Genomic DNA, 14,806 nt, shown 5'->3' on the forward strand with positions numbered 1-14,806 from the left:
ATATTAGAAAGAAAAGACATCACTTTGCTGACAAAGATATGTATAGTCAAAGCTATGGTCTTTCCAGTAGTCATGTACAGATGTGAGAGGTGGACCATAAGGAAAACTACATAATTGATGCTTTAGAATTGTGGTGCTGGAGAAGATTCTTGAGAGTCCCTTGGACTGCAAGATCAAACCAGTCAATCCTAAAGGAAATCAACCCTGAATATTCATTGGAAAGACTGATGCTGAAGCTGAAGCTCCAATACTTTGGCTACCTGATGTGAACAGCTGACATGCTGGAAAAGACCCTGATGCTGGAAAAGAACAAGGGCAAAAGGAAAAGAGGGCAGCAGAGGATGAGATGGTTAGACAGGATCCACTGACTCAGCAGATGTGGATGCAAACTCTGGGAGATAGTGGGGGACAGGGAAGCCTGGCATGCTGCAGTACATGGACGGGGTTGAAAAAAGTTGGACGTGACTTCGCGACTGGACAACAACAAAATGGTGATTATAGTTAATCATAGTTATATACCTAAAAGTTGTTGAGAGTAAACTTTTTTTTAACCCATTACAAAGAATTTTTACTGTCTGCTTATAAAAAAAGTTTAGACTTAGATTTTTATCATCTGGCTTGCTCTGTGCCTGTTTATACACAGTAACTTTATTTCAATAACAAATTACAGCAGACTGTTGGGAGACATTTTAAATAGCAATTAAACTCAAGAGCATGTTGTACCAACAATGTACGTAACCCAGTGACATAAGGAACAATATAAATGTGACCAAGCTGACATACAGATGCAGGCAGTGACTACCATCATGACAGCCACCTGGCTGACAGCACAGGTAAGAGACCAAGTCTGAGAAAACATCCTGAATGATAAGGAGACAGATTCCAGCATCCATTTCAGCAGATCCCCATACATGCCCATCATGACATACATACAACCATGGCTTACCCAATGGTAATGATTGTACCAAATTTCTGAGCTCCACTGAACAAGGTTCTGTCTCATGTACTCCAATTTCAATGATTTTGGTTCCAGCTAACAACTGCATGATCAAACAGATGTAACAATTGAGGAGATACCCAATTCCATTAGAGTTCCTCTTTGGATGCAAGAATAACTCTCATACAGTAGAAAGGATCTACAGAATCTGATGACATGATTCCACGGAGTGGTATCTGACAACATACTAAGAATATGAAGAGAGTTACAGCAATCCTTCGAACCTTCTCTCTAAACTGGATTTTCCTTTCAGGTTTCTGAATTTCTGGTAGAACTGCACAGAAAAGTCTGATAACTTCTAAAAATTTAATGTCCAAGGTGGCAGCTGGGGCCCAGCGGCCTCAGAGCCTGCTCCCGACATGCTTTGGCCAGCCCTGTACAGGCTCTATGATAGTAAAATTTTAATGTCCTTCCCCCACCCCCACAAAAATGGTAATTATGTCACAGGTGGAGGTGTTAGTTAATGCTATGGTGATAATAATTCTGCAATATATGTGTATCAAATCAACACACGAACACCTTAAGCTTACAAAATATTATGTCAGTTATAACTCAATAAAGCTGAAAAAAATTGCTTCATACAATTTTAGTACACCTTTAAGCTAAAAAAATCTAATTAACACATTATATTTCCAAGTACCCTAATCAAATGAAGAGTATGATGGACATTATTAATGATTGTCTTTACTTTTTGATGGCCACTCATTAAAGTGCTATTTCGCATAACTCTCCTGGTGACTGGATGTCCAGTAGCCATAGAATTACCCACTTATCTGCTCCAAAGGTGATGTCCATTTTACAAACAAGACACATGTGATTTGGGTGTCCACACATAAATGTTTCTCAAGTAGTTGGTTATGCTCCAGCAGCACCAGTGTCACCTGGAAACTTAGAAATGTGAATCTTCTGCCCCATCACAGACTTACTTAGAAACTCAGTGGAGCTCAACAATCTGTGTTTTAATAAGCCCATGAGGGGATTCTGGTGCACACTAAATCTTCAAACCACTGAATTAAATCATCAGTACTCAAAGATTAAGTAAATTACATGAATGAGAAACAGTAATAGATAAACCTGGTGCATTAAGTTCACAAGTCAACTCCAGGGTAGCTATATGGGCACACAGGGCCTTGGCAGTGCAGACCCCTAGACTGAATTGAATGAGATCGGACTTGAAAACTGGTTGAGTTTCAAGTAGGATATGGTTCTAACAACAGTGACCAGTGGAGACCAACCACTACTGAATCTGTCTGTGCATATATTGTGTTCTCTTTGACCAGACTTGACTGGATGCATGAGGGTGACAACTGTTTTCATGGACATGTTCAGTGAGATCACATGTTCAGTGAATCCATGCCTGGATTGGAGATGCCAATCCAGGCATGTTTTCTTACACAGACCATGTGTCACAATCAGCTGAAAGCGAATGAAGGTGGCATCACTAACTGCATCATTAATATAAGTCAGACAGATCATAGTACGAAATGCTTTTGTTCCTTAAAAGCAATTGTTTTAAGAAAGAGGAATCAGAACTGTACTTGTTGGTTATCACCACTGGCCATTTTTAGAACAGTACATGCTATTAGGAAAGAGCAATCTTTTTTTCTTTTTGAGATGCTCCTTGCTGGATGATCCACATCTATTCTATAATGACATTAACAACATACATGATGAACATGTTTAATGAGCAAGACTCAGATTCTCAATGGACAAGAGCCTTGACTTCCTCTAAACATTTTTTCTTGGCTGCAGCAAATGACCAAAATAATTTGATTACACTTTTTTTCAGAGCTTAGAAAGGCTAACCCCCAGTCATGCCAGAGCTCAACAAACCAGCATTAATAATCACCAAAAAAGGCACTTTAAAATACATTTGACAAGGAGTGACACTAATGCAATGAGGACTGGTCTAAGCCCTGCACTAAACTTTGTTATAGTTCATACAGACAGTGCATTCTGTCTCCATGTGCATGTGTGTGTATATAAATATATATATGTGCATATACTAATATTCACATACATGTATCTATCTCCATAAGTCTCTGGGGAGAGAAAAAACCATTTGCTTCCTTTAATAGCACATAAAAATTCTAGTCACTTTATTTGGAACAAAAGAATGAGAGGTTTGGCAAATCAATGCAAAGAAGTACCCTACTACACCTACTGACAAAAACAGCAATAAAATAAATACTCAAGAGTTTTTCCAGGTCATCAACTATTAAAATAGTAAAATATTTTTTAAAAGTTTATTCCATTGAAAGGAAAAGGATGGACATTTTTGGTACTGTAAATCTCACACTCATTCATATTGCTTAGGTTGAAGAGAACGTAATGAAGAGAGGAAATTTCTTCCACAAATTCCTTCTTTATAGTACCCAAGTTTCACTGATGGTGTGTTATTCCACTTAGCTTAACATATAAACAAAACTTTGTATAAATATATTTCTTTGATCTCTAAATTCTCAAGAAATTTGCACAGAGTACTGAAAGGACTTAAAGATTTTTGTGAAATAAACAGAATTGGCCATAAACCAGACCACTGCTTACCCCAGGTTCAGGTATTTCAGCTCAAGGTTTCGACAGTCCAAACCTAGCTATGTCAGAGGTGGACAAAAGGCTTACTTGTCCTTCCTGGGAACAGGTGTATAAACAAGTTCTTATTCTTAGGATATGAAAACACAATTAGTAATGTCATTTAAGGTTTACTTACTAACTGTATAGTGTCTGAGAACAAAAATCAAAGCAATTTTTAAAAGGTTAAGAGTCAGATTCTGGGCATTTCCGTTTTTTAGCTGCTGGCTCTTCAGTCTTGTGAGATTCTAAAGTGCTGGTGCTAGATTTGAGACTGGGGTCTGCTTTAAGGTTGTCCATGGCAACAGTGAAGCCTGAGAGAAGGTACCCTCCACCTCCGCTCATCAGTAGTTTGGGATGACTTCGATCTGGCAAAACCTAATCAAGACAGAAAGACATTCATGTTTCCCTAAGCAGATAAGGCCATGCTAACAATACACATGCCAGAAATCAGAATTTAAATGACACAGATTCTCTTGAAGAGAGAACAAATTAATCAGACCAATTCCTAAGGAGGTCCTTCTTTCGCATAATAGTGCAGATAAAAGTATAGAAATTGATTTGAGTGATTTTCTTCGAAAAATATAAGTGAAATAATTTCTCTTAAACCTGAAGCAAGTTCCTGGAGGTAAAAGGGCAACTGGTTTGTGTAGTGCTCTAGGCCTGGCTTTCTCCCTCTTGGCTCCAGAAAGCTTCATGGTCAACAGCAGAGCTGGGTCCATGGAGAAGTAGCTATTGACATATAGCCAGAGCCTTCCTTCTCCAACACCCTGTTAACTCTTGTCAAAAATTCTTTTCTCCTGTTTCTAGAACTAAATAAGTTGACTACTATGAAGTGCAAGGTTTTCCAGGTCTGCAGAATGTCCTGGATTAAATAAGATATCCAGGAAGCAAAGCAGGGCCTGTGACAGTCAAGAGGTGCACCCCCCGCCACGTCTTAGATCTCTAACAGGGAACTGGCTGTTGAGGTGAAGCAACAGAAAGCCTTTAGCTGCTGCTCCTTTAAGATGTGTGCATTTAACAGTCACACATATGGAGGCTATGGGTTATTCCAAGTTGATAGCCGAGCACAGGCACCACAACTGTCCAATACTGACTGCACTCCTCTAGTGGGCAATCTCTGCTCTGGGGTTCCTCATCATCCTGAGACTTTCTCGGAGCAGCACGCAAGCCCTTCCTCCTGCTTTGTCCTCCAACTCTGTCATAGGCATCAGACCGGCACGATGGTCTGGCAACGCTCCCTGCCTAATCCTGCTCCCTCTCTCTTTATCTTTCAAAGGTGTTTCTCCAATCAATCTCTTACACTTCTACCTTTCAGAGAACCTGAACTTACAGACTCCATCAGGAAATCCTGAACACTTGCTGCAAAGACATCCCAGCAAAGAGGAAAGGGTCACCTTCTTGTTAGCTGAGGAATTTTGCTATTATCAGTTATTCACTGTACAGTGCTCTCGAAGCCTTGGGGAAACATTAAGCACAGTTGTCTGCATTTTAAGTGTCTCTGGACTTGAGTTACTGACTATGACATGATAAAAGAAAAAAGGGTCAGGAAAGGTCAGGGCACTTTGAGTTAGAGACAGGAGACTCTTTCATCTCTGTAGATAGAAATAGGGAGAGCCCCAGCTTTCGGTACTACTGTGCTGGCAACCCAGGAGAGTAGCTCCCAGGGACTGGCTGTAAGAACACGTACGTACCTGGTAATTTCTGAGCCAGGTTTCAGACAGCCTGAGGTTGATGACCCCTCCTCTTTCCCGAAGTTTTGTGTAGCACTCCAACAGAGGCTAAAGGCATAAACAGAGTTCTATAAATAATTATTTTGAGGGCTGCAATGTTTAGATGTAAGAATTCTAGTCCATTCCATGTCAGTATTACCTCTTTATACTGACAGTAGACCACGAATGGCCTTGAAGGAGCCACAAAGTCCAGCAAAGACAGCAGCAGTGGAGTGGGATGGAAACGACTAGCTACAATTAACCTGCAAGAAAATGTTAGACAAATTATTTCTCTATGTCCCAAGGTGGAGCACGGGTTTTGAAATGCATCTAAAATATTCATATATTTATTTGCGTGACTCACACAAGGAAGACTTTTAAATATAATATTCTAGAGATCCCAAACAGTAAAATCATGAACTATTACTTTCTAAGAAACACAAATTGGATTATAAACTCTTATGGTGCTTGGCAACTCGAAGTGGAATTTAATGACATTCTTGATTAAAAAAAAAAAATCTGGAAACAAATCCAACATTGTAACACTGGCTTTGTAGATACCCAAATCTACCTCTCCCGTCAGGTTTTCCTTAGCCCTTGCCCTTAGCCAGTATCACATCAACTGGAATGCCCCACCCACTGCAGCTAGTGGGACTGCAAAGCCCCATCTGATCATGTGCTATCATTGGAGAAATTTCAATTTCTTTTAAAACTCTGAAATCAGCATAATCAATTTCCCACCCCTGCCAGATGCAGTCTCCTTTCTTTACAAATCCAAGACAGAATCATCATGCTTGTCCCCGCTACAACCAAAGCAGATAAGCAGAGAGTGCTAATCTGCCTGAAGCAGAGCCCTTGAACACCAAGACATCGCCTGTGATCTTTCATCAACGCACCCATCTGCGTTTCTTTCACTCAGCAGAGCAGCAGCCTCTAAATGTCTTTTCTTCTGCTCTTCTTGTCTCCTCTGCTTTTCCTGAATCTTCAAGAAGAAAAATAAGAAACCAACATGCTGAGTCAGGTTTTTGGAAATACTGGTCTATCCAAACATTTTAACAATAATTATCAACTTGAACTAAAGCAACAGAGGGAGATCATTTATAGGGAAGTTGAAAACACATAAGATCCCTGCTGTTATAAAACCATCATGGAGCTACCTATATAATGCTTCTGTATCCTAAAGTTCCATCCCAAAGATGAAATCACACATGTATACACTCACACACACTCTTTCTCTGTTTTGATATTTATTATCTTGGGAGCTGATGCTCTTAAAGTCAAATCAAATCTCAAGGCTTACATGAAGTTAACTGAAGCCTTGGGGAAAGCATTATGAGGGTAGTGGGAACTCTTAACATTCTTACATAATCCTTTTTACTTCCACTCTCTTTAGGCTCCTTATAGTCTGGATCTTGAGAGACAATTTCCATTCTTTCTTGTTCTTCTGGGTGATTGCTCTCTGGGGCCTCTGCTATGCTATCTTCATTCTCTTGTTCAGAAGTCTGTTTTTCCTCCAGTGTGCCATTACTTTCTTCAACTGAAGCAATGTCTTTTGGCTCTGAAGACAACATCTCGGCAGAAAATGTACCATTTAAGAGACTGTCCACTTTGTTGAGGGGGAATTCATAAAGACCACTGAGGAAAGATTTTGGAAAACCAAAACATGCTGTTGCTGCCCGAACAGGTCCACCTCCAGGATAAAGCTGAATAATGGAGCCAAAACCTGAAAAAATAAAAGAAACAGACATCTGCTTAATGGAGACAACTTGACTATGCTACCCTCAGGGTATGCCATGTTATGGAGACTGAAAGTTTCTCTGCTTTATGTTGTTCAGAGGTTGAAGATGATGCAGCTCCTCAGGGAGGTCCATCTGGACTCTATGTATCTTCCCAATGGAGGCAACACAATTCCAAACAGGTACACAGGAAGTCTTAAAGAAGTATACCCCAATTGACACTACAGTAAAACCCTGCGCGCCTGCGAATTTGTATGTAACATGATTGGCGACTGGCTCTCAGCTTCTCTCTGGGCCAATCTTTAAACAGGCAGTTAAAAGTTCTTATCTTCAACAGGGTCAGAGAAAGGGTAGGCAAATCAGGCTGTGTTGTTTTCTTCTAGGACAGGATACATACCTAGTATTCTTCCCACCCTATTCCCTCCCCTCAATTCAGGCCAATAAAATGAGCACCAGTTACCCAAGAGTTTACTGAAATTGAAATCACTGTCCTGAAGTCCTAGCCAGTCACAGGCTTCAGAACCACCCCCACTGACATGGAAGCTGGAAAGGACACTGCCACTGGGGATGCCAACACAGCTCAGGCTGGGAGATGTGGACTGTGGAGGAAGCTCCCAGAGACTGGAGCTGTGCAGGCACACCCAAGTCATTTCATTAACTTCCAGTAACTCAACCTCACTTTCCATGAGTTTGAATTTTTTAGACCCCTCTACTCAAATCATGGTAGGCTTTTAATGAACATCAAAACATTAAATCTTACCTCCCATTCGTTCCATCATCGCACCCAGCACCAAGCCTGCACACGTCTCCATCACAATCATTTTATTGCCAGCACGGATATTTCCCAATGTCAACATCTGGGCGAGTGTATCGTATCTCATGTGGCTAAGGAAAAAAGAATAATGTATTCATTTTTAGCTAAGCAAAGTCTTCTATTTTAACCATCATTTTTCAAGTTTTGTTTGTTTCATAAAAATGATGTTGATAAGATTATTGATTGCTTTGGAGGCAACAGTAAAAAAGGACTTACAATTTATGAAGTAGGAGGATACTTTATGCAGATGAGCAAGATTTTCATTTTATTTAAAATCATGACTTTCTTAAAGATATATTTTCCCCCAATTATACTTTTGAAAGGAAACAAAGCGTACTTAATTTTTCCAGGTTCTCTTGCATAATACATAACTGAAAGAATGCGGGTGGACGGCTTCACAACAGTAATCATGGCTTCATATCTGGAGGAAGAAAAACAGAACATTAATTTTAAAAAGCTAGTTTAAAAATATTTTATTTAAATAATACATTTTATAAATCTATAAAAATATTTTGTATTTTCATCCTTTTAAAAGCATAATTACTTACTTCTTTTTCTTCTTTTTTATATATTTATCTTGAGCAAATTCTGTCTTGTCTCGGAATGTTGTACTATTTTCAATTAATTGCTGAACTATTTCCTATAAGAAAAGGAGCAAGCAGATTTCCTGAAACTTTATTTTCATAGCACAGATAACTTCAAAGGTTTCTTACCACAGAGTGTATCCAAAAGTCTGATTCTCCAGGCCCTTTTCCACAGAAGTCCAAATGGATGAACTTAGTATTTTTATACTCTATCCAGAATTTGTATTAAAATATTAGTACCTTATAACTCCATTTAAATCAAAGTAAAAGAACAGACATATACAATTTAGGGAGAAAAGAGGTAATGTACACTGTCAGTCCTGAAGACACTGGCTGAAAACATTATTGAAAATGAACAAAGTCAAGCTCTAAGATGCAGTAAGTTATCAAATTCCCTTTTGTTAACAATATTAGTAATGTCATTCACTTACATTCTTGTGTTTAAGAAACAAAATCTTTGACACACTGAATTGCATAAACACTTCAAGCTATTTTTAATAGAAATGTACTGTATTTTTACATCTTACCTTAGGAAAAGTCTGCTTTAAAAAGCAACCAATTTCCTAAATAAAAAATGAAAACGAAACAAAAAATTCTTTGAATTTTACCTCGCCTTTAATGCCTTTGTCCTTTAAAGCTTTTATGTCATCTTGAGTAAGTTTCTGAGATTTTCCATCATCAATTATATTTCGATTATCAGTGCCCGCTTCTTTGGTTTCTAAGGAAGAAAATTGCTCTATGACATATATGATCTGAAATTATTTAAAAATCTTTCTTCTTCTAAGTTTATATGTATATCCAGCCCGTCGGCCACTTAAATTTGGCCTTTCAGTTCTACTTCTTTTGTTGTTCAGTTGCTAAGTCATGTCAGACTCTTTGTGACCGCATGGACTGTACTCACCAGGTTCCTCTGTCCTCTACTATCTCCCAGAGTTTGCTCAAATCCATGTCCATTGAGTCCGTGATGCTAACCGTCTCATCCTGTGCTGCCCTCTTCTTTTGCCTTCAATCTTTCTCAGCATCGGGGTCTTTTCCAATGAATTCCACTGCCCCCACCCCAATCCACCACCCTTTCTTGTCACAACTAGCCCAAGCCTCTCATTCATATTCTTGCTTCCACTCTTGCCCCCTAACAATCCACCTGGACAGCAGAGTTCTTTTTAAAATGCAAACTGGCTCATCTATTCCAACGCACAAAACCACACAGTGACTTCCTGTAGCAATTTAAAGGCGACCCGCAAGGTTACACATGATTTGGTACCCGGCTACTTTTCAGGTCTCATTTCTCAAGCCCTGTACTCAGCCACTCCACTTCCTCATGTTCCTCAGACACAGCAGGGTGGTTACAATGCGGGAATTTGGCATTTGCTGCTCCCTCCACCTGGAATGCTCTTGCAACGTTTCCAAGTGGGTGGATCCTCTTTACATCACTCAGGGCTGAGCTTACCATCTTAGCCAAGTCTTATCTCATTCAATCAGCCTTCAGTACACCTCCCTGCTCCACCATCTGTGTAGCACACATCACCACCTGAAATTATGCTGTTTGCTTGTCTATTTGATTATTTTTGGCATTTCCCACTGCTAAGTGGGCATCCCTGATGGCTCAGATGGTAAGGAATCTGCCCTCAATGTGGGAGATCCAGGTTCAATCCCTGGGTTGGGAAGATCTTCTGCAGGAAGAAATGGCAACTCACTATAGTATTCTTACCTGGAGAATTCCACAGTCCATAGGGTTGCAAAGAGTCAGACACGACTGAATGACTAACACTTCCACTGCTAAATAAATTTTATGGGATGGTCTATCTAACAAACTGCTGTAACTGCAGTGCTTAATCATGCCTGGAATGTATTTGATGGTTAATAAAAATATGAATATTTATATCTAATATTTAATAAATATTTAGTAAAGTGGTTTGAATCAGAATTTCATTAGTATTTTAATTATTTAATAATTTTATTCATAAAATATTTTAAGTATACCTATTTTAATAAAAATTTAAGGATTCAATTTAATGATAATACTAAACCCATGAGGCTGTTACAACTTCCTATGTGTCATATGATTGAATACTCACTATAGCTTGGTCATTAAGCATGTGTTATGGTCCTATTTTACAGATAAACCTTAGAGAAACCAAATAACTGGCTCAAGGTTACCAGGTAAGTGATGAAGCTGGAACTTAAACCTAGTCAGTTGAATTAAAAACCCGACATCTTATCCTCTTCCCTATATGCTATCTACCTCAAAAGTCGGTAACTTCTAGACACCAACAGGGCTCTACACCTGTTCTTACACTGAAGTTGCAAGGATTCATGGGATTAAATATCTGGCCCACGGTCAGAGGGCTGGTTAATGATGGGCTGGAGTTAGAACCCAGGATATCTCAAAGCCAAAACCAAACCCTAATTCATTCTACTGAGCTACAGTTCTCAGATTGTGAGTTCAGATTCCTTTGGGAACAGCCTGGGCTAGCATTTCAGAATTAATTCAGGTTGACAGGTTTCTGACTGGACAGCTCAAGAGCATCTATTTTATTCATCCTAAGTAGTATAGTGCACCTGAAGTAGGCTCTTCCTTCTTCTTCTTAGGCTGAAGGCTTCCTCCATTGGTCACTTCAAATGTGGTTCCATAACTATGGCCAATGATGTTATCCAGATAGAACCACTGTTTTTCAAAAGTTACTTTCCTGGGGGGAAAAATGCAATCAATAAGCTGAATCTCATCTGCACTCAATTTAGGAAAGATATATTTGACCTAGTTTACTTCATAATCACTCTCCCTAAAGGATAATTGGCAGCATTATCTCTGACCATGAACTGACAAATGAATGAAAGAGAACCGGGCTACGGGCAGATAGATAAAATTAATAAACAAGGCACAAAAACAAAGAATTTGGAATGAGAAACAGGGACAGAAGACATTATTTTTTCCGAGGCACTGGTCTGGCTCCAATTTGCACTGACAAGATGTCCAAATTTGCATATTTCAGATTTCCTGAGTAGCATAAAGTGTTGCCAAGATTGCCGTGCCACTAACACACATACTGTGACACCTCCTGAACACAAGAAAACCTCAAAACTGAACAATCATTGAGATGACACGGATTTAACAAATTCCCTGGCCTAAATGGCCATTTTCTTTGAAAATTATCCAGTAAAACCAAATGGTATTTGCCTGTAAACATTACTGACAATTCACACATTTGTAAGTGATGCCTAACACTGACAACGCTCTACTGAGGCCCTGGCAATTTTAGCTTTTCCCACTACCCAGATTTTGCTTTCCAGGTGGCACTAGTAGTAAACCCACCCTGCCAATGCAGGAGACTTAAGAGACACCGGTTTCATCCCTAGGTGGGGAAGATCCCCTAGAGAAGGAAATGGCACCCTACTCCAGTATTCTTGCCTGGAGAATCCCATGGACAGAGGAGCCTGGCAGGGTACAGTCCATAGGGTTGCAAAGAGTCGGACATGACTGAAGCACAGCACAATTTAAAAAGGAAATCCCACAAAAGCCAAAAAAAACTTTACTTTCAAAAGAAGAGAAATAACACCTGCTGAGTGTTGATCAGAGGTTAGGTAGTATGTATCAGATGGTTCACACTTTTTGATTTAATTCTCAATTTAGTCATCCTGGACATAGCTCTTTCCAGATGAGCAATCTTGAAGCTCAGGAAAAGTGTCTTGCCCAAAATGCAGTTACATAGTAGGAGCTGGGATTTAAATCCAAGTCTGCCTGAACCCAAAGCCTGGTTCTTTCCACTACATAACACAGTCTACTCAACAAAGAACCAATGGATCTCAGGAAGTCTGTTTAGCTTCAGGACACTGCCCACACCGATAGAACTCTGAATTCTGAAAGACGTGTACTGACTAGTTTTTGTGCCCCATCCCACACCTTCTCTTTCTGTGTGCCCTGAGAGGCTGACCACAACAGAATCAGACGGCACCACATCACCCCGGCCAAAGGCTTCCCATCATTCTAGACCCCTGGATGCATCACAAGTCTCTACTGGTGCTCTAGACCTTTTCATAACTCTGTATGTGTATGTGTCCATCTTCATTAAGTCTCCTCACTAGAATCATCTGAGTGAATTTCTCCAAGATCCTAAGTGAATCAGATAGGGCCAATTCATGTTCTTTGCTGGGTCCTCAGTGACTGACACATAATAAACACTCAAAATATTTGTGGACATGAATCCCCTCAGAGAAGCTGAAACTCAGCTCAGACTAGATTGTGCACCATCCCCTGCCTCATCCTTTGAGTAGTTCAGTGCTTGTGAAACACTGGTTCTGAGCTGGGTTGGGTTTACCCTCTGGCAGCTGATCTGATATGCAAAGAAGGGTATATCACTCAAACTGACCGGCCTGACAGGAGGTCGCTGTCAGGAAAGTGGGACCTAGTCAGAAGGACATGGGCAAGAGTGAGATGCGCAGAGTCTGCTCACAGAGCCAGGATTGCTTCTGCCCAACCAGATGAGTGCAGCCCTGTGGAAAAAGTGAAGGGACAGTCTGCCCTGGTATGCAGTTGAGCTCAGAATCATTTTCTAAATAAAATGGAAACTGATGCTATGCTTCTGCCAAGAAAACTGATAAAAAGTGTTTCAAAGTATGTGTCTTAAGAATACTTTTTAGAAATAAAGATGTTGCTGTCTGTCTCCTTGGGAATGAAAAGCCTAGTCTAAAAGAGTATGTTTTTAAGACCCACATTCGAACAACCACATCTTGTGATAAAGCAACTTAAAAGGACAATACGAGAAAGAAAAACCAAAGGTTCACCTGTATAGTCGTTATACAGCTGTGTTAACTGTGGAATCATTCATCAAACTTATAACCTAAGGACTTTGCTGTACTGCTATATTTAAATTTAAAAGCTTAATTAATATAAGCATTTTATAGAAATAATGTACTTGGAAGCAAGCACACATTTCTAATCAGAAAATCTGGGAGGGTAAAAGGTGTTGGTTTCAAGAACACAAAATAGTGATGAGGGGGTTCTGGGAGGCAAGGATGAGATCAGAGGGTGAAGGGTGGGTTCTGTGAGAAGACAAGAGAGAAGAACCCAACATTTGAGGAAAGAACCCCAGGATGTGGGAAGTGGGGTGGGGGGAGGGGGGAAAGGAGGGGCTTGCTGAAGAGGGGCGGGGCACACGAGCGAGGGCCAAGAATGGGGAAAGGACTCTGGAAAGATTAAGTAAGATACTTAACATAGAGGACCGGGAATAAGGTCACGGCTCTGTTGGAAGACCGGAGGCGTGAGGGTGATCCCGAGGGCCAAGGATGGGATCCTGGGGGCTAAGTCCTCAGTGGAAAGATCCGAGAGGAGATAACGAGGGAGAAGATTGAGAATCCAGAGAACCAAGAAAGGGACCCCGGTGAGAGAGTATGTCTAGAAGGTGGCGGCGGAGAACTCCTAAGGCCAGAGACCTGACTTACTTTCTCCGCTGGACTTGCACTGCTTTAAACACATCTTCCCGTTTCAGCACCACGAAGTCGCCGTCGCGGATGCAGTGATTCCCGGGATACTGTGGCTGTGGGCCTGGTTGATCCTCAGAGCTCTCCATGATGTTCAGAGGGTCTCTGCTCCGCAGCGTCCCTCCAGTTCCTCGCGCTCCGACCCTGGGGCTAGGCCGTTGCCGCCCGCAGGTTCACCTCCAAAAACCTAAGGGGACGCAAAGCCTCCGACCGGCACCGCCCCCACGTGCTGCGTGCCGCTTCCGCTTTCCGGTCGGAACCTCGGGAGGGCTTCCGGTAGCCTCGCGGCTTCCGTCTGGCTAATCTCCTTGATTGGCTGTCCTCCATCCCGCCCCTCACATCTCGGCGCGGCTTCGGGTGGAAGTTGCGTCACAGAAGCGCCAAAAAAGAACTAGGGAAAGTTTGGTTTGCATCGCTGTTGTGGCTGCCTACTGTAGACGTTTTCTGGCTAACCTATGCGGTCTAGGTGGAGAAGTTGAGGTCCTCGAGCCGCTACAACAGACAAGACTCGGTCCTGAGCCGGAACGTCAGGAGAGCTAAGCGTGAAAAGTCTGCGAGGCTTGGGTAGAGTCACCTGAGGAGCTCGCACCGCGAAGTCTCTTCTCACCTCGCCTTGCCTTCCCACTAGAGGAAGCGAGAGTCAGCCGAGCAGTGAATTGAGTGTTTTGGGACCTCTGTCTTTTGCAAGTAAGAGCTTAGTCTTGAGGAGACGTAAGTGAAGTGGCGTATATAACCAAGCATAGCAGCCCGACAGTGGGTTTTACTCATTCTCCAGACCTACCTCTTGGATTTGTGTTGGAATTTTTACTAGTTATTCTCACCATATTACCTCATTTGTAAAAGACGCGGCAGGTAGCGTTTGGAAGCAGCGCTTCAGCTTAAGAATGGCAGAGATGAAGTTTCAGCCCAGTACTGTC

At 41.2% G+C, this 14,806-nt stretch overlaps 2 protein-coding genes across 5 annotated transcripts in view; one reads left to right on the forward strand and one right to left on the reverse strand.

Moving 5' to 3' along the window:
- Positions 1 to 603: 603 nt before the first annotated feature.
- TRMT6 (tRNA methyltransferase 6 non-catalytic subunit) lies at positions 604 to 14,219 on the reverse strand. Of its 3 annotated transcripts, NM_001038040.2 has the most exon segments (11): positions 3,684 to 3,946; positions 5,263 to 5,349; positions 5,441 to 5,543; positions 6,177 to 6,262; positions 6,645 to 7,003; positions 7,777 to 7,901; positions 8,168 to 8,251; positions 8,379 to 8,470; positions 9,023 to 9,132; positions 10,974 to 11,101; positions 13,851 to 14,219. In NM_001038040.2, coding segments are annotated over 11 exon segments (1,494 nt in total). In that variant the 5' UTR covers positions 13,979 to 14,219; the 3' UTR covers positions 3,684 to 3,754.
- MCM8 (minichromosome maintenance 8 homologous recombination repair factor) overlaps positions 14,177 to 14,806 on the forward strand; it is a 46,264-nt gene continuing 45,634 nt past the window's right edge. For both annotated transcript variants that reach the window (XM_010811422.4, XM_005214608.5), the window contains exon 1: positions 14,177 to 14,576. The gene's annotated coding sequence lies outside the window, so the exon portion shown is untranslated. The remainder of the gene's footprint in view (positions 14,577 to 14,806) is intronic.

This window comes from Bos taurus, chromosome 13 (genome assembly GCF_002263795.3).
Source record: "Bos taurus isolate L1 Dominette 01449 registration number 42190680 breed Hereford chromosome 13, ARS-UCD2.0, whole genome shotgun sequence".
In the NCBI taxonomy this organism is placed as follows: Eukaryota; Metazoa; Chordata; class Mammalia; order Artiodactyla; family Bovidae; genus Bos; species Bos taurus.